The 27,405-nt window shown below is 44.7% G+C and overlaps 1 protein-coding gene across 4 annotated transcripts in view; it reads right to left on the reverse strand.

The window, feature by feature from the left end:
* Window positions 1-27,405, reverse strand: part of ZNF217 (zinc finger protein 217) — a 40,897-nt gene that overhangs the window by 2,909 nt on the left and 10,583 nt on the right. Inside the window, exons 3-7 of one of the 4 annotated variants that reach the window (XM_067708536.1) lie at window positions 25,115-25,194; window positions 9,119-10,886; window positions 5,118-5,234; window positions 2,761-4,275; window positions 1,183-1,314 (exon numbers count right to left, since the gene is read on the reverse strand). In XM_067708536.1, coding sequence (XP_067564637.1) covers window positions 1,205-1,314; window positions 2,761-4,275; window positions 5,118-5,234; window positions 9,119-10,511 — 3,135 coding nt within the window. In that variant the 5' untranslated portion in view covers window positions 10,512-10,886; window positions 25,115-25,194 and the 3' untranslated portion in view covers window positions 1,183-1,204. Of the gene's footprint in view, window positions 1-1,182; window positions 1,315-2,760; window positions 4,276-5,117; window positions 5,235-9,118; window positions 10,887-20,052; window positions 20,170-21,291; window positions 21,400-21,635; window positions 21,814-25,114; window positions 25,195-27,405 lie in introns of those variants that run through there. The other 3 variants (XM_067708537.1, XM_067708535.1, XM_067708538.1) reach the window with 3 other exon arrangements.

The raw sequence follows: 27,405 nt of genomic DNA on the forward strand, positions 1-27,405 counted from the left end.
TGCAGTGCAAATAATCTATTGCTTACAACCTATAAATTTTCTGTTTTCAGGTTTTAAGGCAGAGTGGATTTAATCTCATTCCTGTGATGACACCAGTCTCACACCACTGGCATCACCTGAGCGGAAGAGAAGGATGTAGAGCTGCAGAGGCTGATGGGCCCCATGTGTCCCAGTGAAAACAGAAGAAGAAATTCTGCCCTAGTCCATGAGCCTTTATCTCTGTACCTAGATCTAGCAGGCACTCAGTCAAGAGTCTGCTCCATGGGGATATGGTGGTGGTTTGACAGGACAAGAGTCATCTGGGAGGGAACTAGATCGGTCCATGAGCCCCAATCTTTCCATTCAATTTATTTTTAAAAGCATCCTAGTGTGACTCTCACACAGACATCATGCCCTCTGCCCAAACTTGGAAGTAACTAAACTAACACGTGTACAACTCCAAGAACACTGAGGCTTTGGGGTAGCTACCGTTAGATACATTTGCCATGTGAACCAAAAAGTCGAAATAAACCTACTTGCTCTGTCCCACTCCCCTCCCCCAACAGATAAGGATTTATAAAGGCTTTGAACAAGCTCTTAAACTGGAGGGTTGGGGCACAGGCCTTGGACTGTGCAGACCTACGACCAAAAGTAGGCAGAGTAAGGCGCTGGGCAAGTTACATAATCCAAGTCTCAGTCTCCATATCTGTAAAGTGGGCACAGGACCTCCTAACCCAGGGATCGGCAAACTTGTTCTGTAAAGGGCCAGACAGTTAATATTCTCGGCTTTGCAGGCCATGAAGTCCCTATCCCAATTACCCACCTCTGCTGCTGTGGCACCAAGCAGTCACAGACAATACGTAAAGGAATGGATGTGGCTGTGTGCCAATAAAACTTTATTGACAAAAACAGGTGGTAGGCAGTTGGCTAACCCCTGACCTGATGCTGTAAGAAGGATTAAATGAGCTGATGGCGATAAAACACTTCACTCAACACCTGGCATGAAACAAATGCTTAGTAACTTCCAGTTGCTATTGTTGTTTTTACCATTATCATCGCCGCTGATATGCAGAGACCGGGAGGACTCTGTTTTAAGACACTTCAAAAGTCAAATTCAAAGCAATTTTACTTTTTATTATTATACTGGATAAGCTAGATGGTTTATTTTCAATTAAGTAAAACCAATGCATTATATGTGCTCACCTTTCATCCCCAAAATAGGGAATCAAGTTTTTTTGTCATTTGGTCGATAATGTGCGTTCCCAATAAAATTCTCATAGTTCCTCTTCTGTAGCATGCTGCTAGATAAGTGTTGATAGGACACAGGCCTTTTTCCTGATTGAAAAAAAAAAAAGCATAAAAGGGCATTTAGAATTAAGTTCAACAGTTAGGTAAAATGTGTGGGATGTTAGAAGTCAATTTTCAAAATTCCTAACTGACAAGATGACCAGAACACATAAGATGCATACATGTTATAAAGTTACTTACAAGGTGAAATGGTTTTAAATGCCACGAGGACATTTCTTAGCACAGAATTTTAAGTCACTAAAGCTAAAATTATCTAAGTGCTAGGTGGTCATCAGTAAAAATTAAAAAGCTAAAAGGAAACAGCAGCATAAGGATTTTAAAGCTTTGTGTATCATGAACCAAAACTGTGTGGAGGAGGAGGGAAAAAAAGACTGATTTACTTGCAACACAGAGCCTTTTCTCTTCAAGTAAAGACACAGTTATGACTCATGTCCATTTTAAGTGCCGAGGAGGGGGAAAAAAGGGGACGCTTCTAATCAAAAGGCTGCAAAAATTATATCTTCATCAGAATTTTTATAAAAGTCACTGGACTGTATGAAAGCAATTGTTTAATTTGCTGTCCCTACCAGATCAACTGGCATCAAGCCATCCTTGATAGAGCATTGTCACCACACAGAATCTTTAATTTGAAATAAATACAAACTGAGAGGTTCAAAATGGATTTGTCCCTTTGGGACGGACAAACCTGCAGAGTTTATATCCGACAAAAGAAGGCATGGTGGTTTCATCACGTTTTCCAAGGGGGACAGGTCCCCACGACACTCTGATCTACTTTTTTGCAGGCACAGGTATGTGTCAGACACCTCTATGAAACTGTCATGAGTTAGCAAGGGCGTTAAAGACACCAAAGTATCTATGAGCGTAATGGACAATACAGGGAAAAACTGTGCTTTCTACAATTCACTTAACTATTTAACAAAGGCTAAAGAAGGCAGTGCAGTTCTGTAAGTCTGAACATCAAGCTGTTCAAAAGATTGTTTAACCAGCAGTTCTTAGCCTTCTGCTCTGGTGGATCAAGGGTCCTCATGGGTATTTACTGAGCACCCCTGGCACCACCCTGTGCTGGGCACCTGACAAGGGCTGCATACCAAAGTTTTATAAAACTCATTTTCTGCCCTGAGTGAGTTCACAGTCTAGTAGGGGTGGTGAGACATGGACAGAAGTACCCCACCTCCGGGTTCCCACCTCCCAGGGTGGGCTGGAGCGCTGGACGCAACACACACGTGCAAAGGAGAAAACTGGACCGTGACGAAGTCAGGTGAGCGGGCATAAATGACACCTGACATCAGACTCCTGGGTCCTCAAGCGCTTTTCACCATCCTCCCAACCAGGGAGAAAATTAAATTAAAAGAGCGAAATGAAACACTGGGGAATAAGCTTTCATCCTGTAGGGCCGAGTTTGGGGGCCCCGAACCACTGCCCGGTCTCGGAACGTCTCGCCCTCCCGGAAGCCCCCATCTCCAGGACACCCACCTTCCAGCGCCGACCCGGCCGCGGGGCCCGCGGGGCCGCAGGGGAACAGGGCTCCAGCCGCAGCGAAGGGCTTCTGCGCGGGCAGCACGGCCGCATCCGCCTCGCCGGTGGCCAAGAAGCGGGGCCGCGCAGGCAGCGCAGTGGGCGGAGGGCACGCGCACTCGGGGGGCAGCAGCGACGTGAGGCCGTGCACCACATGGAACTTGGGGAGGTCGAAGGGCCGCCGGTAGTGGGGGCTGGGTTGGTCCCCATCGCGGGCCGGGGCCCCGACCCTTGGCCGCTTGGGGAGCGGCTCGTCCGGCTCGGCGCCGCGGCCGCAGAAGTAGTCCCGGGCCGGTGGCGCCCAGAGGCTGTCATTCCTGGGGGTGTGGTCACTGCAGCCATTGAGGGCGCCGCCTGGGGCGGGCTGAGCCGGGGCCCCGGCAGGAGGCTGAGGCTTGGGCTTGGGCTCCAGCCGCTTGGCTTTATCCGCGGCCGGGGTCGCGCTGGCTTTGGCGAACATCTCGGAAGGCGGCTGCCGGGCCGCGGCCCCCAGCCCCCCGAGGCTCTGCGGCGGCCGGTGGGACTTCAGGTTGCTGGGGGCTAAAGTGCTGGAGTCGATCCCTGAAGTCAGAGGGGCTTTGCCGGGCCCCGGGGGGGTGGGCTTTGCTTTCTCGGACGGCAGGGGTCTGGGCTGCGCTGGGAAGGCGGGCCTGGGCTTGGGCTTGTAGGGATTCGACAGGGGAGGCACATCTTTCCCCAGTAAAGCTGGGGGGCATCCGGTCCGTCGACTTCGAAGCAGAGACTTGTTCCGACAGTTTCTGTGGCTATCTGGGTTGTACTTATGCTCCAGTCTCTGGTGCATCGTTAGAACCTCTGGATAAAATGTCTTGAAGGTGCAGAACGGGCAGGTGGTACTCGTGGTCACACTTTTACCCAAAGAAGCTGCCGGGCAGCAGTGGGAAGCCCCGAGGGATAAGTTTAAGGGCTTCTCCTGACAGTTGGCATCGACCTCCGCTTTCTTCTCTCTGTGGCCGACCTGGACGTGATGGGCCACCCGGCCGTCTGGGTGAGGGGCCACGTCCACTTCTGTTCTGCAGGTGAGGTTGTGTGCCTGAGGTTCAACTGCTGGTCTCTTTTTTAACACGTCCAAATAAGCAGGGGCAGGATTTTTGCTCAGTTTATCGGCACTGTCATCAGCTGCGTTTTTACTGAAATCCTGAGTATCTTTGTGTACTGCTAAGAGGACAGCACTGCCCAGAATGTTCTGAAAGGCAGGGGCCATCCCCTTCAGTTGCTTTGCAGGTGAGCTGCCTTTAACATCTTTGGCACCATCAAAACATCTTTTCTGATTTTTGGTTTGCGCACTGTCAGTGGTTAGAAGTGCATCTTCCGTCTCCTGGTTTTTCCCCTCGTTCCTGACTTCAGCAGCAGCATCGGTCTGCTTGTCCTTGTGATGTCTCTCCAGGTGATACCGCAGAGAGGTCTTCTGGGCTGCAGCATAGTCACAAAATTCACATTTGTATGGTTTTTCACCTAAAACAAGAAATGTCACTCTATTACAGAAGTTTATGAAAGGCATCGAAACAAATAAGACATAGAAAATGGGGTCCTTTCCTTTTCCCTTCTTGTCTATTAATCTTCACATCCAGGATCTGTCATGAGTTGTTTGCTTCATCGCCCTTTCTACCCCAAATATTTGAAAATGTGAACACGTCTTTAATTTAAAAAATTAAAAAGCACACTTTAAAATTATCTCATTTAATCTTCATAACAGTCCTATGGGAGTGAATATTATCCCACTTCTACAGCTAAGAAAATGGGAGCGCAGAAGAGTTAAGTAATTTGCCTAAGGTTGTACACCGGTGAGCAGATGTGCAAATTCAAGTCCACACAGCCTCCTAAACCATTATGTTACAGCTGCTTCTACAACCTAAAGAAAAGATTATTGGGAATTCCCTGGCGGTCCAGTGGTTAGGACTCTGCGCTTTCACCGCCAAGGGCACATGTTCAATCCCTGGTCAGGGAACTAAGATCCCACAAGACGTGTGGCACGGCCCAAAAATAATTAATTAAAATAAACTTAAAAATAAATAAATGATTCTTAAATATATTCATTGCATTCTAAATCATAAAAATTAATGCAAAAGAGCTGTGGCATTAAAAAATGTTAAAGAGGTTTTAATAAGATGAGAGTTAGGATAAAGGAGAAATTAACTTCACAACAATCAACAGACTACACATATATCCTTAAGCTAGTCCAAGGATCTAGCAGAATATCTGAACAACACAACAACAACAAAAAAAATCAGACACAGAACTACATCATAATCCTCTCAACTAATACATGCTGTAAACAAATCTAAGAAGTTCCTTACCTGTATGTGTTCTGAGATGAATATTGAGGTAATAATTTGAACGGAAAAACTTCCCACAATAACTACATTCTCTTGAGGATGTAAGATGCTTTATTTTTCCTCCATCATCATTTTTATCTTAAAACAGAAACAAAAATAATTCATGTAAGAAGATGGCTCAAGTATGTGAACAGGGCGAGCTGACTTAAAGATTCTTGATAGAAACATTTTTGGAAAGTATAAAATAATTTTTATATTAGGTATTGGCTAAAAACATGCCAAATGTTGCTTTGAGGTTGCCTGCAGTATTAAAGCAAGTGTGCATCAGTTTTTTTTCTGAGCACAGCAGAGTTCACTGTAAGATTCAGTTCTTCATCTACCTCGATCACAGGACCATTTAATAGACTGAAACCAACGGGCAGCTGTCCGCTCTCCCAACAAGTCTGAGACACGCAGAACCTGGCAAACTCAAGCTGGACCTGCACACAGGCTGGAATATCCAGATTCTTCAGAATAAGTAATTTAGAAAACCAAGCCAATACAAATCACCGACTTTCCCAACCACCAGAGGAAAAGCTTTTTGTCTTAAGCTTAAGCAAGTTACCACTAGAGGGCAGTGAGCACAACTTAATCTTTACAGAAAATAAAAAAGCTTGGCCCTGGGCAAACACCTAGGAAAGTTTGTCAAAATTTAGCAACGTTTTTGGAAAGCAGGTTGTATTACCCACAAGCACTCACACGGGCTAAATGTACCTGACAACTCAAAATCTGTCCCCAAATGACCCAGGGTTGAACTTTAAACTTCACTCTCTGCAGCCTGATCAGAACAGGGGAGTAAATGAAGGTCCTGGGGGGGCCACTAATGAGAGGAGGACACAGCAGCCCTCCCAGACAGCCGTGCTGCAGTTAAAGTACCGGCTTGCCATATATGGGCGTAAGTTCTAGATGAACCTCCTCTTATATTATTAAATTATATCATATTACATAAATCACAATATGACTACAACATAAGTCAGGTCATCTCTTTAAATTTAGCATAACTTGTCCTTTTGCCTTGAAAAACTGTAATTCCCTACTAAATGGCCTCTTCCTGGCTCCTTCCACATTCCGCAGTCTAGATTATAGATTTCACTGATTTTAAAAAGCAACTTATAACTAAACCACGGTGAGCCTCCAGGTACAATAAAGACGGGACTATATAGGGAATTCCCTGGTGGTCCAGTAGTTAGGACTCCACATTTTCACTGCCGAGGGCCCAGGTTCAATCCCTAGTCGGGGAACGAGGCACAGCCAAAAAAAAAAAAGACAGGACTATAAAATCTCTGTCACCCCTAAACTTCCCTGAAGACAATGTAGCCACCTCTAAACCTCTGGACACTCTAAGACAGCAGAGACAACCCTTGATCTAAAAAGGTGTCATGAAGACTTTTAAAAATAATTTACATGAACAACTATTATTAATAAAGCCATTTATAGCTTAAAGTTGAAAACAATAAAGATAAATTATTTACTCTGCTTTTTGATCTTAAAAGTAAATCTAAAGAAAGCCAGGCTGATACAGTACATAACAATAAAATAAATCTAGACTAGAAGACCACATCATAATATTAATTCATGAAAGTCCATTCCCTAACGTAGAATGCCCAGCTCTCTTTCTGACAATCACACCCAACTCTGTAGCTGGGCTTGCACCTCACTGCAATTTCCTACTTCCAGCTATGTGTCAGGATTTACGGTATGTTGCATCATATCCCAAACGTTATGAAACGCCTTTATTCTAACACAAAGGGCATGAAATGTCCACATCTACCTGGTTCCTGGGAAATGTCCACATCTACCTGGTTCCTGGTCCTTCAGCACCACCTGTGATTTTGCTTGTGCTGCCCTTTAGAGGACTTTTTATAAATAGGCAGTTGAAATCATCCTTGGGAGGTGGAAGACAAGGGTCAATGAACCAATTTTGTAAACAGGGAAATCAGGGCAAAGAAAGGTTAAGCAACACGAAATGGGTCACAGAACAAGGCAGTGGTAGAACCAGACTCAACGCAAGTCTTGGCGCTCCCAACTATCATGGGCTATTCTATCTGCCTGCCGACTGGGCCCAAGTTTTCCACCCAGTTCTGCCCACACCACCTACTGGCAGAATGTGACCGGCTAGCTCATTTCTTTCAGGGCACCGGGGCATCTATCTCACAGGCCTAATTACCTCCCCATTACTGCAGGCCCACAAACAGCACTGCCACTAAGAGGAATCACTTAGAAAACTGGAGGGCTGGTTTAAAGTCATGTTTATGATGTCATTAAGACACCATAATGCGTTTTCTAGATTTCTGAAAAATGAAGATTGTAAGCATGCTAAGTGCTAGGTTTCCTGTCTCCCAGGAAACTCTAAACATGCTAAATATTTGATATGAAAACTGCTGCTCTCACACCCATCCTGTGATCAGAAAAAGAACTGGGCACCAGCTTCAGAGAAGATGTATTATCTGGTCACATTCACCCTGGATCTCACACCCGGGGTTCTTAGAGACATCAACACACTGTCAAGTTACAATGCAAGAGGCCAGCATGTTTAAACCCAAGACCAGTCTGTAAATGATACCGTTTCTCTAAGACTAATTCATGATCTCATCATTCCTGTGTTGATTATGCAGGGGTTTATTCAGTGTTCTCCAGCAGCAGAATCCTCTGTTCAAACAAAATATTATTAAATGGGTAGAGAAGCTGTGGTTTTCGTGAAGACGGGCATGATCTGAACCACAGGTGGAATCCTCCGCCCTAGATGACGCCCACTGGGACTCAAGAGATAGGTCAACAGGACCTCAGCGATGGCTTCCGTTTCCCATAAATGCCATCAGTACATTAGAATTTTGACTGAGCAAGTGAGATCTTTACATCATCTTTGGTGTGTTCACATTCTCTTTACTTTACAAATTGTTTCAGTGAATGAGCTATGAATGAATACTTGCCCCCAGACACAAAGGATAGGGGACCAGGCAGCACCAAATGGCCTAATACTCTTTCTCTGATTGACAACCATTCCCAGTACTGATCTGTGCCCACAGATATCCGTCTGGAATAAACGTGTGAAAGCTGGCCCTTGACAGAAAGGGAAGTGCACTGCATATAAGGATAACTTGTTTTTATAGATTAAGATCAGAAATGCTGGGAAACTGTAAGGGAAGGCCAGCATCTCTCAACTCTGACACTACTGGTACGGGTGGGGGGGGGGGGCCTGCCCTGTGCCTGGGAGGATGTGTAGTGCATCCCAGGCCTCCACTTACTGGGTGTCAGCGGCACACACACCAACACAGTGGTGACGACCAAAACTGTCTCCAGACAGTGCCAGATGTCCACTGGGGGCAAAACTGCCCCAGCGAAGCAGCGCCGATGCACAAGGTAAAATCATGTGTGTCCTGGGACTTCCCTGATGGCACAGTGGTTAAGAATCTGCCTGCCAACGCAGGGCACATGGGTTCGAGCCCCGGTTCAGGAAGATCCCACATGCCGCGGAGCAGCTAAGCCCGCGAACCACAGCTACTGAGCCTGCGCTCTAGAGCCCACGAGCCACAACTACTGAGCCCGCACGCCTAGAGCCCATGCTCCGCAACAAGAGAAGCCACTGTGATGAGAAGCCTGCGCACCGCAACCAAGAGTAGCCTCCGCTGGCCCAACTAGAGAAAGCCCGCGCACAGCAACGAAGACCCAACGAAGATCCAACGCAGCCAAAAATTAATTAATTTAAAAGATTGGTTTAAAAAAAATAAAATAATGTGTGTCTCCTGTTAGCAAAGTATGAAATCACATCACTCTTAGAACAGGAAGAAACCTCGATAAGCCTTATAACTCCACCCTACTGTTACAGAAATGAGAAAGTGAAGGCCCCGAGAGGCTAAGGGACTTACAACAGGGGGATGACACCAGAAACAGCCGGCACTCAAACCCACCTCCCCACCCTGATAACCGGCTAGTGTCCTCTGGCACCGAGCAGAGGAGGGACAGTGCACCACCCAGCAGCTTACCCAGGTGGAGCCCTTCTGGAAGCCCATCCTCGGACCCGTCTTCAGAGCCACCTTCTCGATCGATGGCTCCGTTCTCCTCCAGGGTCGGGGGCAGGTCCGGAGAACAGGTGCTCGGCTGCCTGCCGTCCACTGACATGGGCGGCGACTCGGCATCAGCCCTACGGTCCTTCTTGTGCACCCGGGAGTGCAGGACCAGCTGGTGGTAGGTTCTGAAGGCTTTGCCACACTCGGAGCAATGCGTCGGCTTCTCTTTGTTACTGGCTAACTTGGGGTCTGCGTCCACGGAAGGCACTTCACCGGCGGGGTGTCTGGGCTTCTCCTTATCTTGTGAGAGACCTGGACAACCGCTTTTACTTGTCTTGGACTTTCCGGAACCTTCGGGATGGCTTTTATTCGCGTTCCAAATTTCCCCCAGCTCTTCTTTGTCTGAACAGGACTCATCGTTGTCGGTGCTCCCCTCCTGGCCCGGCTGCTCCTTCACCTCTCGGCACACAGCGACCTTCCCTTTGGTGGCCAGCTGCCAGGCTTGGTAGGTGGTGAACGGGTCCAGCTGAGGTATCCATTTGGCCGGCTTCTTCGTGACCTCAGGGTGAGACCTGGGTCTTAGGTTTAAGAACTGCAGCAACTCTTCCCCCGGAGACGGCATTCCCTCCTGCTGCGTGTCTGTCTGTGAGCTGCGGGTACCGGAAGCAGTGTCTTTGGTGTGCATCTTCCTGTGATCAATGAGACTTTCTTTATTTGGAAACAGAAAGCCACAAACCATGCAGATCTTGTAAGGAGATGAGACGCTCTCAGCCGCGTGCTCCTGCACCACCTCGTTGATGGTCACCGGGCTCTCCAGGCCTGGCTGTGGTCTGCTCTTGGCCCCCGATTTGCCAGTGTGCGTTCGCATGTGATTCTTCAGAAACCAGGGCTCCTTGAATCTTCTGCCACACACATTACACCCGTAAGTGAAAGAGTCCTTGTGTTTCTTCATGTGGATCTCAACGTCGAAGGCGGCTCGAAACGTCTGCCCACACACTTCACAGCAAAGTTCTTCGTTTTCCTTGCAATTCTTATCCTTTGGAGGTTCTGTTCTCACCTGAACTTTATCAAGAGGACTCAGATACTCTGCTTCAACACGCAGAACGGCGGGCTCACAGAGGATAGGCCGATGTTGCATTAAGACGTGTTTATTGAGGTCTTCCGAATGTGTGAAGGTCTGACTGCAAAACATGCAGTCCAAGGGCATATACCCTTCTATTTGGATTATGTTTTTCTCCTGTGTGGCTCTGAAAGGAACAGCAGCGGTCCCTTTTATTGTCATGGCATCATCGATCTCCATTTGGGTGCCAAGAGAATTGCCAATAACTTCTGGTCCATCCATATACATCAAGAGGGATTGAGTTGGCATGTTTCCTGTCTCTTGAGGATTGTATATAAAATTAGAATCTGGGTGAGGAATCTCTGGAGTTGGAATAAGGCCACTTGTAAAGACTTGTCACTCACACGCCCAGCAGCCCGAGGCTTCAAAACTAGAGCAAGTATGTTATAAAAATTCAAAAGAAAGTGTATATTCCTCTGACTTCTTATCTTCAGAAGTCTCAGGAAGCTTAGTGATAAAAACAATCACTGGATCTTTCCACAAACCAGGCAGACAGACTCCCCAGTGCTTGGATTCAGAGGTGAGTCAGCACAAAGCATTAGTTCTCTTTGTCTTCATCAAGTGAGTGATTCAGTTGAGCAAGAAGTCAATTCCAGCAACCTGGAGACAAGGGATTTCCAAAACCTAGAGGAAAAAAAAATAGAAACGGCTATAGCTCCAGTCAGAGAAAAGAGAAGGCTGGCCGATGACTCACAGTGGTCCTTCCCACGAAGCACAGAATGTACCTAATTCAGCTGCTTCACTTTTAACTAACACAGCGCATCCTGTTAAAGTGCTCGTTAATTAAATCATTAGCATTTTATCCAGTCAGTACCCTTATCAAACTGCCAGAAATTCATGCAGTTAAACTGAAAACCTGGTGCTTTAATGATTTACATCTAAAATGTAAAGTTTCAGGACAGAAATTGTCAATTTCAGCTGAGTTTGTTTTAACTGCCATTAAAATGCACATGTGTATCCTTACAAACAACCTGTATAAGTATAGAGACTATAAGAATTGTAAAAAATAACAATAAAAGCACTTTAGGTAAAATTTCAAAAGCCAGAGTTTCAAACTGTCTTACAGACAAATCATACAAGAAACACAAATGCCTAAAAGCACACTCAAAGATTACCCATACATAAGTCAACAACATAAGCACAAGAAAATGGGACCCTTTCCTAAAATCCCCATTCAAGAAACACACCTCAGAACCGCTGCTCCTCCTGGCAAAGCAGAACCTTGATATTGATGTATTTTGGTTCACTGGATATTCTGGCCTTCATTCCACTGCCCAAATCCCAGTTTGCTTTTAACAGCGTCAGGCAGGGTAGGGCTTCCTTGTCCAAACAACAAATATACACAAAGCTACTCTGTGAATGTACACATTTAAAATAAAATCCTCAACATAGCTGGTTCAACGTGGCTTAGTGTTTCATCAGAAAATAGATCCTCTCATTTCTAATCCACCTTTCACATATACACTGACCAGGTAAAAAATGCATGAGTTGATTTAACTCTACAGGGTCCGATCTAGAAGCTAATTTTCACTCTTGCAGAAGAATCAACCTCTAAAGCCAACACCCTCCACCTTTACAGCAAGCACAGGAATTGTTTTTAAATAGTCCCAACTCCTTTAACTGAAGTCAGTTAATTCTACCCAAGAAAACAAAAAGACATGCAAACTATTCCCACCACAGTCAACGTTATATTAAAAAAACACACACAACTTTCCTTCTCTCCACTTCCTCAAAGAGCAAGGAAGGGCCTGTAGGCTCAGAGGAGGAGGAAACATTTCTTCCACTCTTTACGCTCAGAGAAAGAAAATTCTCATACTCCCTGTTATCTTTAGTTTTGAGTAAACTAGATCTTTAACATTAAGCTTTTCTAAATAAGACTGCAGATCAAAGTTTAGGGTACAGAAAGAATGGACTAAATAAAGTGTTTTATCTTAATTTCTTAGTCTTTTATTGCAATCACAGTGGAGGATAAACACATGGGCTGGCTACCAGCTGCTGGGTAGGACAGAACAGAACACTCCAGAGACCTGAGTTCCAGTCCTGGCCAAGCCACAACCTTAAAGCTGGCACCACTACATACCTCACCTTTCTCTGTCTACTTAATGAGGGTGGTTAAATTACAGGACCACTTGCCAGGTTCCAAAACTCTGTGGTCCTGGGGTTAGATCTACATTTATGGATAGACATACTCAAAAGAATATTTAATGATTATGCTAATCAAGATGTTAAATGATATTTGGATCTGTGATTGATAATTCGGGTTTCTGTGTAGTCACTTACTCATTCAACAAATATTTACTGAGTGCTAGTGTCCCAGGTAATATTTTAACTGAAGAAAGTAACAGCACACACTCTAGAAAAGCAGTTCTCAAACCCGACAACACTGTTTTCACTGGCCAACAGCTGAATGAGAAAGAGAAAAACTGCTCAATGAGCTCTACACAAAGCTATGTGAATTAATTCCAATCTGAATAAAGATTGTCCTTTATTTGAGGTCCTTTCTACTTTTTGATGCCAAAATACCCTTTTCATAAAACAAAAGAGTGGCAATTGCAGGCTTTTTTTTTTTTTAATGTCCTAATTTGGCAAAATCAAAGTCCCCCAGGTCAGACCTCAACATAATTTTTTTTTTTATAAGAAATTTCACTGGTCCGTGACATTTTTAAGTTTGGGGGAACTCCACTTTTCTATAAATGATCTTTCCCCAAAAGACACCAATCCTAAACTCAGTATCTGGATCAAACATGATGTGGGTACATCCCTATTATTTCCCACATTGGGTAACAGCATATACTGGAAATTCCTGTCTTAGAAAGACAATTTAGTTTCAACTCTATCTCTGAAATGTTAAATATCTGGGTTAAGTAAGTCATCATCAGCTTCCAACACAAGACCTAAAGGATTGGTAAAGGAGGGTAGTGGGAAAAACCTTCGGAGAAAGAAGAGCTTCAGTTTTGCCCAAGAGGGTGAACAGGAGGGAGGGAAGGATGTCCCAGGCCAGGGAATCTTGGGGTGCAGTCAGCTGGGGAAGAAGACCCTCCCAGGCAAAACCCAAGGACTTCTTCCTCCAGGGAAGTTTCTGGGACAGATTCTGATGGTCATTAACTGTGCCCAGCTGTCCCCAGCACTAGGGTCACAAGCAATCCTTACTATTCTCCCAAAAGATACGAAAACTATGGGCCACTCCCTTTAAAGTAAGATCCCAGGGGCAGAGATCCTGTCGGCCTGGCTCACTGCTGCCCCCCAGTGCCTAGAAAGGGTCCCTGGCACAGGGTGAGGCTCTCAAGAAACACCACATAATCAGTACAGGTAGAGAATGAGTACGTGCATTTTTGGCCACAGTCACCAACCGTAACTGACTTGATATTAAAATTAACTTGAACGTTCATCAAGACTTCTACACAGCTATCTGAGGCTGCCATCTAATTGCCATTTTCTGCAATGTTAAGAGTATAATAAAAAATGAATCATATATAATCATACCATAAAGTTAACTAGTAGAAGCAAAACTGCATCACTTGGCTTTATAACCACTCTCCTTATTGACCTACCAAACTCAAAATGCAGGGCCTGCTAGGGACATCTCTCTAAGCAAATACCCTCAACTCGACTTAGAAAACTAAATGCAGACAAAACACTTCCTTAAACTATACATCAATAACTACACTCAGTCTGCTCAACAAAAATCTTTATAGAGTGCCTGTAATAATAAAGACTTTAATAATAACAGAACTTAAGGAAACCAGACATCGTAACCTAATTACTGGTAACAGCAACATATCACCATTCCAACTGAGGGAAGTGTGCACACACAGGCTCCCCAGCACTTTCGGCGTTTCCATGTATGGAGCACACGGACGCCAACAGTACGCCAATGGCACTGCTGATAAAGTGAATTGTCTGTCTCGACAAAGAACTGGAGATGGAGGGGGTAGGGAAGACGTTATAAACCAACACCTACAGTCTAACTGCTTTTAGTTTGAAGAAAAGTGAGCATTCTGAACACACTCAGCTTATTGAAAGGCGCTCAGCAAAAATGTTTTTCAACGTCTAAAACAAGTTTTCTTAACCTTTACTCAGGTTAATGACAGCACTTGACCATCAGCCAGACACACCTAAGGCACCTAAGGCAAGAGGTTATTCAGTATAACCTAATATTTTGAGCGAATACTAGGGTTTAATTTATATTGTGATCACTTAAGTAGATACTTTTTTCTAATTCACCACAACATAAGCTTTGAAAAGAATAGAAGCCATAACTGCTACAACCACCTGAAATATAAGTCTGGTGTTCTTTAGGTCATTTATCTCTTTTTAAAGCAGATATTCATCTGTGAGTAAATTTACTATGAATTCTGCCAATACCTATCGACCTTGAAATTAGCAAATATTGATACTACCCAGTATACAATGCTTAATGAAAAGCACCATAATTTGTGCTTAAGCACAGTAAATCAGAGGTGAATGCCACCTTGCTGACAATGTTAATTTGGAAATACTGTTCTTAATGTACAGCTGTACTCAAACTGTCGCCTTTAGAGACCCCACATCCCTACCTCGGCTGAACAGGTTATCTGACATGTCTTGGCATGGAATATTTATTACCATATTATGGAGCAATAAGGTATTCAAGGCCCTCAAAACCTGTCAAACACACTTAAAAATTCTATTTATAGTCAAGTAATTTGCAGTATTCCTACAAATCTACTCTCCCTACCACCACCCAAGTTACCTAAGCGTCCAAATAAATGATCACTAAAACATTCAGTCTAAACAAACTACTAGTCTCCGGCCAATTCATTTGTATCCTTTAAACTTCAAAATTATCTCCAAGATGTGGTTAGGAAACTGCCGGTTTTTCTATAGGTTTCCCTTCTCTATTTTGCACATACTATTTTTTCCTTAATCTGACAAGTGAAGAGAACTCTACAAAGTAATCCACAGTAGCAATCAAAACCTACAACTTTAAATCCTTCAACACTATTGCAAGGAAATCACCAAGGTCACACCCACTGAACAGATGGCCAACCCAACTTCCCCAACATAGCTGTGGAAAGATGTTTAAAAGTTAAGCGAGAGAGAGAGAAAGACTAAAATATTCGAAGTTTACATTCAACATTACAATCTATTCGAAAGCAAATGATTGTTCAAAGGCAAGGCTTGCGAAGATCCGATGGGATAAAGGCTCATTTTCTTGAAATTCTGTGTAGGTGCTCGGTGCTACATGGGATTAGAGATCGAAGTAGGATAAAAATATATTCCTACTAGCATATTTCAGCGTCATGATTAAGAACTCTGCCTGATTCCTCCTAAATTAATTAAGCTTGATAAACGATCTTAATATGAACTTAAAACACCACATATTTTTAGTTTTAGTATTATCAATATTAACAGATACTGTGGCCTGTAAACTGGCTTTTAAAAATTCCATCTTGACGTGAAAAAAAGAATTATAAGGGAAATTAATTGTTTTAATTTTTACTTAAGCAAGATTAAGCACACTGCTATCGTGAGTTTCTATTATTACCACTTAACCAGTACTACCTTAAGTATCTTGCAAAGATTTTGGACAGGACTAACTTCAAAGAGATTTCAACAAACTAAAAAAAAAAACAAAAACTACCTGTATTCTTTAACTCTCTACAAAGAAAACACTGCACACACACACACACACACACACACGTGTGTATATGTATATCTGTGTGTATATAACACACACAGATATACAAATCACTATAACCATCATATTACCCATTACCCTACACAACTACACCTCTTTTTCCACAGTGCCTAATGGTGAATGTTCTTAATTATAGCCAATTTAACCAACTTCAGATTATATGTAAACAAGGGCAATGCCTTTTAAGGCATGAGATCTTTCTTTAGCCACATTTAAATATTCCCCTCCCCATCTCTGTTGAGTAAATACTAAAGCTGTATGTCTGGCTCTTTCAAATCACCTATTTGCTCTCAAAAATAAGAAAAAAAAGTCTCCCTTCAATTAATACAATCACTGCTCAGTAGACTTATATACTGAACTGAAAAGAACTTATCCACTAATTTAAAAAACACAAAAACACTTCTTCTGGTATAACTGAACTGTTCTGAGGTTATCCTGATTTGTTACAGGTAGGAAATATAAAAACAAGTGTTCTTCCTAATGCTGACTCAGGAACAATACATATGTGGACTCTCAATTTCCAGTCCATAGAACTATATTTTAAATTCAGAAGGTTCCCCGACACACTAGAAACTAATGAACACCAACACAAAAAACATTACACGAACCCGTTAAAAAACTAGCAGCTCACTCCACGATTGCTCTCCCATAGCAAGTGGAGGGCCGTACAGGCCAAGAGCAACTCTGGTAAAGCTCGAGGACAAAGGGTAAAGAATTAAACTAATTCTCTCATACAACTTATTAAGCTGTCTTTTCGGGTTTAGTAATTTTATTTCTCAACTTTATCACAAAATTACCAAACTGGCCCCAAATTTCCAGTAACTCAGTTATGTTGTTACCCTGGGCAGGAAGTTATGGGGATGTTCAGAAGAGTCCGTCAACAAATGTTCAAATATAAAGTGTTCTAATGAGCATTCCAGCCCGAAGCATAAATGAGCAACGTGTGGTGGCACCTGGCTGACAGGGGCTGCCCCTCTATTTACTGGGAAGATAGATTTATACAAGAATTGAGCTTACTTATCAATAGCTGCCGATTTTAGGAAAGGATGGTCCCTGTCCTCCCACTTCCTCAAAGTCAGATTTCTATCTGCCCTCATGGTCTCAATTCCCAATCCTTTGCCCTACATACCACTGCAAATTTGCCTAACCATAGTATCAGTTGGAGAAAAATAATCCAGATCACCTTACTGCCAAAAGTCAACATTTCACCAACATTTCAGAAGGTTTTATACTGCCCCAAATGAGGCCATTCAGCTATGATGATCAAGCTTCCCTCCCGCAGATTTAAGAAATTTCCTGCTGTCTTTGTGCAACTCATTCTTTCTTCCACGTGCATTTAAACTAGTCAGCACCCCTCCCCCAAAGATCTGAAGATGAGGCATACAAATCAAGACTCTTCCACTGTCACGACTTTCATTTACATGCTGTAACTAAACTCTTCACTATTTAGAGTATTTAATATGATTGGATTCCTCTAATTCCACTTCAGTGGCTGTTCTGTAAATACCTTCCAGTTTTTTTTTTATTCTGCAGCACACCTCAGCAATTTGAAAACTACTCAGTATATTCCAAATAAAGTCATTTAACTTAAAATCTCCTTACATTTATTTTATTCTACAGGAATGAATACTCAGTTTATCCAACTGTCTCATGTGTTTCATTCTTACTGTGTAATTCTGAAGCTTGAAAATACATAGCCATTGTTCAGTTCTTTGACTTCACCTTTCCAATTCATCTATTAAACACACTATTACACAATTAAACTGAAATTAGAAATGAACCATTTAAAACAAGTCATACCCAGCAAGCTAGAAAACGCTTACAGGCCATAGTGGCATCTGTGAGCTGGAATGATCTGAATTGACTTTTCTTTTTTTTTTTTTTTTGAGCAAATGGAAACAAAGCTTCATGTAAAATGTAAAAAAGGTCCAATCATTTATAGTCTTAAGAGAGATAAAAGTCTATCTTTTTTTTAAAGTAGTAGACTGTAAGCAGTAAAGAATCATTAAAACTACTCAAAAGTTCTTATCAACCAATATCATGTTTGCGACAACTGTGAGAAAAGAATGTAATTTTACAAAGTGGGAAAACAGCACATCTTTTGGGACCCCTGAGGCTCTAATCAAGCGTATCAGAATTAAGAGTGCTCTGGGTTGGCAAAGCAACCCTGCTGTGGCAAAAACAGGCCATTTCATCATAAATGTTGTTAAAAGAGAGAGAAGTGATTAGCATTTATCTGAAATGAGGAGACAGAGGGACTCTGTCCTTGCCAGGCCATTATATTCCTTAATTATTTCATCAGTTTGTAAGTGACTTGATGACTGAGTCTTATTTCCAGATTTCCTCTTGAAAAGGACCACTGGAAGGGGTTTTTATTAAAACAGGGGCTGCTATTTCTCCCTGAAGTTCCACTGCCAAAAATGGAGGATTATTAAGAGAACGCAGACCGACCTCCACCTTAAACCTTTACTGGGAAAGTCAAAACCTTCACCCCTCCCTCTTCCTCCCCTACTTGGAAAAAAAAAAAAACAACCAAGCTGTTATCTAAATCGATTCTTCAGGACAAAGGAGCAAAACATTTTCTACAAGTTTTATCTGAGTGGTGTATTAGTTCCTTTTTTTGATTAAGAAGTGAAAGGGAATAATATGAACCCAAGACAACTACTAAACTTCGATCTCACAAGTTATTAAAAACACACAGCAAAGGTCAAACGGCAGTGTTTGACGGTGTTGTGAAGATAAAAGGACTGAAAGAAGTTGGACACGAAAGAAAAAAGTCTGTGTCCTTTACCTAGAAAAGTCATAATCTTCCCCTACTCCCTCCTCCAGCATGCAAAATCAATGTGCAATTCTAAAGGAGCAGCCTCCCTCGTCTCGCCAAATAATTAAAATTCCAAACAATCGGATTATTAACCCTATTCTACCAAACAAGCCAAATAAATGATAAATTTGGCCTGTAGCTATTGACAACTGAATTTTTAAATAAGTCCCTACCTCTGGAATTCAGGATTTATATAACTGATTTAAAATGGCAGCAATGTGGGGTGGGGGTCGACTTCCACTAAAACACCAGGATTAAACACACACACACACACACACACACACGCACACGCACACGCACTACTACAGTCTTTAGAATACTAAACAAAACAGTATCTAAAATAAACAGGACTTCTCAGAAAAAGTCATCTACCATTAAGGACACACCTTAAAAGTTCTTAGCACACATTAACTAAGCAAGCACAAACTAGTGGTTTGACTGTTACACTTTTCAGACAAAAACCAATTAGGTTATTGCTCTACACTTGTCACTACTGCGCTAAAGACTTTTTAGAAAATCTAGATCTATTACTCATTCTCAAAGTATTACAAAATTCACTATTTTAAGTCTTATTTGCTATCAATCAAGACGGTCCATCCATTCCAGGGGGGAAAAGTACAGTCGAAAACATTTTAAATGTACTTCTTGACACATACAAAAGAGAAGGTACAGGCCCCCTAAGGACCCCTACCTAGTGGCCAGGCCTGGCTGGCAGCTGCTGTTACCCTGCCTTTTCTTTTGTTGGGCTTAATCTCATGTCAACTCATTCAACCAACTCAAAAGCGATGAAGACATAATTGAATCAACCTGAACTAAATCAGACCTAGGCTTCTTAAAACATACACCTTAATGATTCCAAACGATCTAGAAAACTAGGAAACCTGCTCGTTTGCACGGCGGTCAATAACATAGGACCCCAGACCGACCAAAGAACCACTGCACCCGCCTGTCTTTAATACACGTGAAGGAATGTTCAAGCTTAACGCTCCAAGCCCTATAGGCTGATCCAGAAAGATAAATTGAGGCTCAAGGAATTTCAAAGGGGAACAACACAGCAAAGCCTCAAACTCTGAAGTGACTATCCTTTTCTTGGAAAAAGCAACAAAATGAGAGAAAAAAAAGTTTACACTGCTCCAAGTGTGAACAAGCTGCTTGGGGTCCCAGAAGTGGCCACTGGTGGCCCTCTCCTGCTCTCTTTAATAAGCCCTGGGGGGAAACTGCCTCCCCCCACCCACCCCACCCCCACCCACCCGCCCAAGAATGCGGCTTCCCGTCCTCGGTGGCCCTACCCTGAATCCTAAAATGTGGGCTCCAACCCGGGACTTGAACTTCTATTCCGATCCCCGGGGCGCAGGTACCGCGGCCTGCGCACCCCGCAGGCCTGGTCTGGCCCCCTCGGAGCAAGACCGCCCGGGCCATCCCAAATCCAGCCTCCCAGGGCCCCCAGCAGCGCCCTCCTCCCCCTCTCCCTCCACATCCCGTGCGGCTCGCATTTTAGGGCCAAATCAAGAGTGAAGAGGGCTCTACATCTGAAACTGAGCGGTCTCGCCACTCAGCGCCTCCTGGCAGAAACTTCCCTTTAAAAAAAAAAAAAAAAGAAACACTTTTAGGCTAACATTTCAATCCCTCCTGCCCTTTAGAGTTCCTAGTTCTGCTTCCAGCTGGCTTTGCGTCTCCCACTAGAATTGAGTGATATATTCTTAAAGCATTTAAGGGTTATTAAAAAAAAAAAGTTAAAAAAATATTTTAAAATTAAAGGGGGGAAAAAAAAACCCTCATCACACATCCAGGAAACGCAGCCCGGTGCACCGCCTGCTCAGGGGTGGGCAGAGGACCGGGACTCCCGGGGACGGATTTGGGGGCGCCCGGAGGGCTGGCTGGGGTGCGCGGCCGGGTCCGCGGCGAGGCCAAGCCCCTCCCTTGGCCCCTGTAGACGCGCCCTCCGCCCGGCCCGTGCGGACGGTCCCGGCCATTGTTTGCGGGGGATGCCTGTTAGGACGCATTGTTTTGGCTGTTTCCAACTTGCCCCGGCCCCTCTCGGGCCATAGCAGGGGACCCCGCGCCGGCCCGCTCCCCTCCGCCCGCGCCCCACGGCAGAGTTGGCAAACGGGGAGACCTGTCCGGCGGAGCCACCCAACTTTTCAGAAACAGCCCCCCACGCAGCCCCCGAGCTCCCTCCGGCGGGCCCCTGGCTCCCGACCCAGGGAAGGGGGCACTTCTCCGCCCCCAAGCCATCTAGACTGTTTCCCAGAGTGTGATGGTCAAACACAGTCTGTGCACACCGGGGGCTCGCCCGACACCTTCTCGCCAGTGGAATCGCTCAGAAGCCAGGAGGGGAGGGGGCGCCCTAGAGGAGCGAAATAGAGAGTAGGAACGGTGGGGGGGGGGGCGGCGGGGCGGGGGAACCGTCCGGGGAGGGGACGAGATAATGAGCACGGGAAACTCGAGGGCGGGCTCCGGGGACGCCGGAGGGGCGAGACGAGGAGCCCCCTGGGGTCCCGCGGGGGCGGGGGGCGCGCCCCCTTTACCTGCGGCTCCGGCTCCTCAGCCATTTCCTCGCTCGGCGGCGGCCGGGACTGAACTGACACCACACGAGCGAGCCGAGGTTTGAATGAGGAGGGAGCAGGCGAGGAGGGGAGGGGGCGGGGAAGGCAAGAGGGAGGGGAGGCGACGGGGAGTTTCTCTCGGCCTTTTGTGCGGACACCTCCGGGATTCCGCGCCCGCACCGGCCCCCCAAAAGAGACTTGGGGCCACTGCGCGAGAGGCGAGGCCATCCCCCAGGGCGCCTCGGGGCTTCGCGCCTTGAAGTCCCCCCCAAAAGGAGCGTCCCCCACCCCCACCCCCGCCTGGAGGATTTGGGGGCCGGGCTCACCTCAGGCGCGGGGCTAAGGTGAGCGGGGCGGGGGTGCTCACGGGGGTCAAAGGCGCGGGCGCCCCCTACTCGTCTGCGCGAGGACAGTGCAGGCGCGGGGGGTCCCTAGAGCCGCCGGGGCGCGGCGCGTCAGGCGCAGGGGGACTGTTCGGTCAGAAAGTGCTCAAGGAGCAGCTGTTGCGCCCTCCCTCGGCCCGGCCGCTCGGAGACGCCCCGCCTCCTGCCTTCACCGGCCGCCCGGCCACGCCCTCTGCCACGCCCCCACATCCACGTGATCTGCGCAGGCGCGCCCCTGCCCCGCCCACCGCCACGGACCTCCGCCTCCCGGACGCGAGCGAGCGGCCGAGCGCGCGCACTCCCTGTTCTCGCCCTGCCACTCCCGCGCACGCGCGCGCCTTCCACCACCCCCACACCCCCCGCCTGCCGCCATCCGGCTTCACGTGGCCCGCGCGCGCCCCGGCGGTTCCAGTGACAGGTACGCGGGGAGGGGGCCACGAGGGCAGTGCGCAAGCGCAGTTCCAGGCCTCTGCCTCGCCGCTTCCCCCTCCCATGCAAGGTGTGCCCAGGCGAGGGGAGGGGCTGGTCGCCCGAACTCCTGGGTCATCCTGCATTACCAACAAACGAAAAGCCTTTACCCCCATTTGGGTAGGTTAGAAGGCAACTGTGCACAAACAACATTTTTTCAAATTTTCTTCAAGCATGAGAAAGGTCGATAAGATGATTAAAATATTTTTTAAATTAGTATCTCCGTAAAGCTACTTTTAGTTGTTCCTATTTTTCTGAAAGGGCTGAGCTTGCGCTGCTATAACTTGAGGTTTCTAAACTTGGCCTAGATGCCAAGAATCCACTTGGCTTTGATAGAAATCCACGTGGATGAAACCAGGCTTAAAACTGGAGGGAAAAAAAAAAAACTAGCCTTCCCCCTCCCCTTAATTGAAAGCGTTTCGCAGCTATTCTTTTTATTTGCTCACTAAAAAAGAAAAGGTTATGATTCCGAAGGCCAGTGATATTCCCCCATTTTAAGTAAGCCCCAAGGAGGAACCAAAGAAGCAACAATCATATCCACCAAGTTCTCTGCCCCAAGATGCAAACGAATGCAAAAGTAAAGGGTGCTATGTTAAGTCACCACAAAATAGCCAAGTTTGTTTTGTTGTGTTTTTTTTATTGGCCTTTGGTGTGTCCAAAATGGAAAAACTTAAAACATATCAAGAAAGGCCCTTGAAGTATATTTTTAATAAATCAGGACAAAAAAAGCCCTACATAAATGCTCCACTGGTGAGCAGTGCAATCCTTAATAAGTAGGAAATGGAACTTGAGAGACAGTTTCTCAGCAAAGGGGAAGAATTTGCCAAGTGTGATGTTTTGCTGTCATTTTATATATAACTACTAACCCCACATATGGTCTGGTTAGTCTTTTTTAAAAAGGAAGTGAACCAATTACTTACTCACACTTAATTAATTAGCAGTTCCAGAAGTAGATTCTTAAGCCAGAACTCTTTTTTTTTTTCCCCTCACTCAAGTACACTGATATTGATCACTTCTAGTACTAGAGTTCCTTTTCTCAGGGAAGATGAATATCTTTCTTTAAAATATTTTTTAAAGTCTTATAGTCACATACCAAAATACAGTCCATAGACACACTCTTCCTAAACAAGAAACTTCATTTAACTTACCAAAACAAATGACTTCGGGCACTGCTACAAAACAAAGAAACTATGAACAAGTGAAACCAAATTGAGTCTTCACATAAGTGTAGCCTCACTCTACATGTTAATAGATAACCTTTGAACTCTGAAACCTTGAAAGCTGTAAACACAATAGCACTGATAGTTAAAAATCCTAGTGTCAAAATTGAGCAAAATAAAAGTCCAAACTTTTCAGTAGGAATAGGGAAACAATCAAATGTTTTGACAAATAATCGTTTCACTAAGAACAATGAGGCTCCTGGCCCTCAGACCTTGTTGCTACTGAATTATTTTCTGAGCAAAAAATGGTACTTTTCCCTATGCCCTCGCAAAACTACCACTTTGTGAGCATAATAGCATCATATGGTTTGTTAGTTACTGTTTCTCTCTCCTCCCTCCCCCCCCCACCCCGGCCCGGCAAAAAATAAAAAATAGAACAACAAAAAAACCATATTGTAGATTTTCAAATTGAAAGTAATTTTATTAACTGATCTATCCGCTAAGCGTTTTATAGGCGATCTTACGTTTGAGCAAAGAATTACAAAGAACCTTATTCCTGGAGACGTGCCAACAAAACTGGGAAGTCGTTGAAAAATTCTGCCAATGGCTGAGTGCTGGGTTGCAAACACATACTGTGTTTTTAAATGGACATAGAGTGATCTGAATGCGCTGTAAGGGCGTCTGTGGGACACATTCCGGCCCCTTAGAAGGTGGAGACTCACACTTAAGATTTACTTGGAAAGCGTGTATAGTTAAAACAATTAAGAATGAAAACTCCAAAAGCAACAGGAGGACGCCAGGAACATTAGGTTTTGTAGTAAAGCCAGGAACTCATTATTATCGTATGAAATGAAAATCGAAAATCGAACGTTGGTCTCCATATACTTAGCTCCGCCCACACATAATCCTGTTTCGCCCCCCCGCCCCCCCCCACCCCAGCTAGACTATCTCTAAAGGAGTCAGGTGCTGCAGAGACGCAGGCGACACAAACAATGGAACCAGAAATGTCCCTTCAAATGTGAGCTGATGCTCGGCACACGTTATTCGGGGAGAGAGCGAAAGACCCCACTTCACCTCTTTTTAATGCGACGCACATCACCTACACCTCATTTTTCACAATTATCCAAACAGACCAGCCCCCCTTAAGATCTATTTCCCAGTGTATGCTTATAAAATCGCACCATTATCTCTGATCTAATCCCAGTGATAGGAGCCCTCTGGCTTTAGTTAACTTCTGATTTTCTCTCCAGCTCCTGCCTGCCACCGCATTCTCAGATCTAACAACAAAAAACCCTTCTAATTTGCTATATTTAACATTCACTGGAATCATCTTTTGAGAGTTAGCCTTCATTAGCAGAGGAGGACGCCGTTATGATCTGCTTATTTTCGCAAGTATTTCTTTCACTGTGGAACTATTATAGAGAAACGATTTGGAAACTGTATGTAAATCCCTGGAGCTGAAACGGAGCCAACACAGACTGAAAAGAATTCAGTGTTCAGAGCAGGAAAACCTGAAAAACTGCAGCGAGGAGTTAGCAGGAGAAGAAAATGAAAAAGTTAGGCAAACCTGCCAGCTCTGCAAACTACAAGGGACATTTGAGAAGGAAAAGAAGGGCAGCTCTTTTAACAGGACAGAATGCACTAAATGAAGTAGAGATCACCAGCGACTCCAGGGAACACCAAACTTCTCTCTTTCCTGTTAAGTTTATTCATCCCATTCAAGTCATCTCACAATTTTAAACGCCCTACAAAACATCATAATAATACATGATAAAAATAAATAGCAGAAATTACCTTGCAGAAGTGGAGGCAGGGTCTGGAACCAGGAGGCTTTCTCTCCCTGAGTTGGCCGGTCCACCTGACTCGGAACAATACTGGAAGAGATGTGATTGCTGGTTTTTATAAGCAAACCAAAAAAGGGAGGGGCCAAGAATAAGGCTCAGTATAAATAGAGGTTTAGATGCAATCCCAGCTTGACTAACCAATCATGGCTGTGTCTGTCCCATTGGCAAATTTGGTGAGTACCCTGCCCCACTTTACAAGCACAACTTCTATGCATCTTCTCTAATATCCTGGATGGTTTTCCAAGGCTGACTCCACTCAAACTGTCACTGTAAACTTCCTTTAAAAATTACACGGGTCACAAATAAAACAAACTAGAGAATATAACAAAAAAGAAACACTCAGATATAGAGAACAAACTAGTGGTTACCAGTAGGCAAAGGGAAGAGGGGGAGGGGCAAGAAAAGGGGAGGGCATTAAGAGATACAAACTACTATGTATAAAATAAATAAGCTACAAGGATATATTGTAAACACAGGGAATAGAGCCAGTATTTTATAGTAACTGTAAATGGACCTTTAAATTTTTTGAATCACTATGTTGTACACCTGAAACTTATATAACACTGTAGTACATCAACTATACCTCAATTAAAAAAATATATATATATATAAAGTACTAGGGATGCAATATGCAACATCATTAGTATAATCAACACCGCTGTATGTTATATATGAAAGTTAAGAGAGTAAATCCTGAGTACTCATCACAAGGAGAAAAAGTTATTCTTTTTTTGTGTGTGTGTCTATATGAGATGATGGATGTTCACTAAACTTATTATGGTCATCATTTCGTGATTGTGAAAAGTCAACCATTATGCCGTACGCCCTAACCTTACGCAATGGCATATGTTGAATATATCGCAGTAAAACTAGAAGAAAAATAAATTACAGGGGTCATGTAACTTTTGGAGCACCTCTTTAAAGCTTTTGTACTCATCTAATATTCCAAATGGGGAGCTGTGGGGTGAGCGGGAGGTGACGGAAGAGGAAAGTAACTAACATCTATTGAAATGCAATTTTCATCATCATCTCAATAAATGGAACCATCTTCCAGCCACCCACGTAAGCCAAAACCTGGAAGTCAAACTATGATATTTCATCTCCAGCCCCACCTCCCGTGTCTCTCTCTCTCTCTCTCTCTCTCTCTCTCTCTCTCTCTCTCTCTCTCTCTCTCTCTCTCTCTCTCACACACACACACACACACACACACACACCTTTAATCCATCAGCAAGGCCTATAATTTCTATCCTAATATATCTCAAATCTCTAACACAAGGCTACTGCACAGGACCACGATCTCTCACTCCTCCAAATATACCAAGGTGTCTCCAAGCTTCTTCCTTTCTAGGTTTGCCTTACTTATGTTCTTCACTCATAGCCCAAGAGATCTTTTACAGTGTAAATCAGATCGTGTCACCACCCTGCTTAATGGCTTCCTATTGCCTCAGGAAAAAGAACAAACTCCAGAGCCTGCCTGCCAACCCTGTAGATCTGGCCCCTGCCTAAGTCTCCAGCCTCAAGTCTTGGCAAGCCCTCTGCTTAGAGCTCTAAGCTCCAGCCACAAGGCCTTCTCTCTGACCCAGAGGATCCAGCCCTGTGTTTCCCTTTGCCTAGTTCTATCTCTCCAGTCTTTCAGGAAATCAGCTTCTATTCCCCCTGAGAGGTTTAAACTCTGGGCTCTCTGGGGGGAGGCCCTCTGACAAGGTGTTGGAAGGTCTTCTCTCCAATAGTCCAATTGGGCTCAAACGTTCCTGCTCCAACCTCTTGACAGTGCATTAATCCTAGAATAATATTTAATCTTCATGGGTTTCAATTCCTGATCCATAAAATGTGTGATAAAGAAGAAAAAGAAGATGGGGGCTTCCCTGGTGGCGCAGTGGTTGAGAGCCCGCCTGCCGATGCAGAGGACACGGGTTCGAGCCTTGGTCTGGGAAGATCCCACATGCCGCAGAGCAACTAGGCCCGTGAGCAACAACTACTGAGCCTGCACGTCTGGAGCCTGTGCTCTGCAACAAGAGAGGCCACGACAGTGAGAGGCCCGCACACCACGATGAAAAGTGGCCCCCGCTTGCCACAACTAGAGAAAGCCTGCGCACAGAAACGAAGACCCAACACAGCCAAAAATAAATTTTAAAAAAAAAGAAGAAGAAGAAGATGGAGGAGGCGGGGAAGGGTGAGGTAAATTTTTTTTTTTTAATTTTTTAAATTAAAGTATAGTTGATTTAGGGACTTCCCTGGCGG

The sequence above is a fragment of the Pseudorca crassidens genome, chromosome 15 (genome assembly GCF_039906515.1).
Source record: "Pseudorca crassidens isolate mPseCra1 chromosome 15, mPseCra1.hap1, whole genome shotgun sequence".
NCBI classification, from domain to species: domain Eukaryota; kingdom Metazoa; phylum Chordata; class Mammalia; order Artiodactyla; family Delphinidae; genus Pseudorca; species Pseudorca crassidens.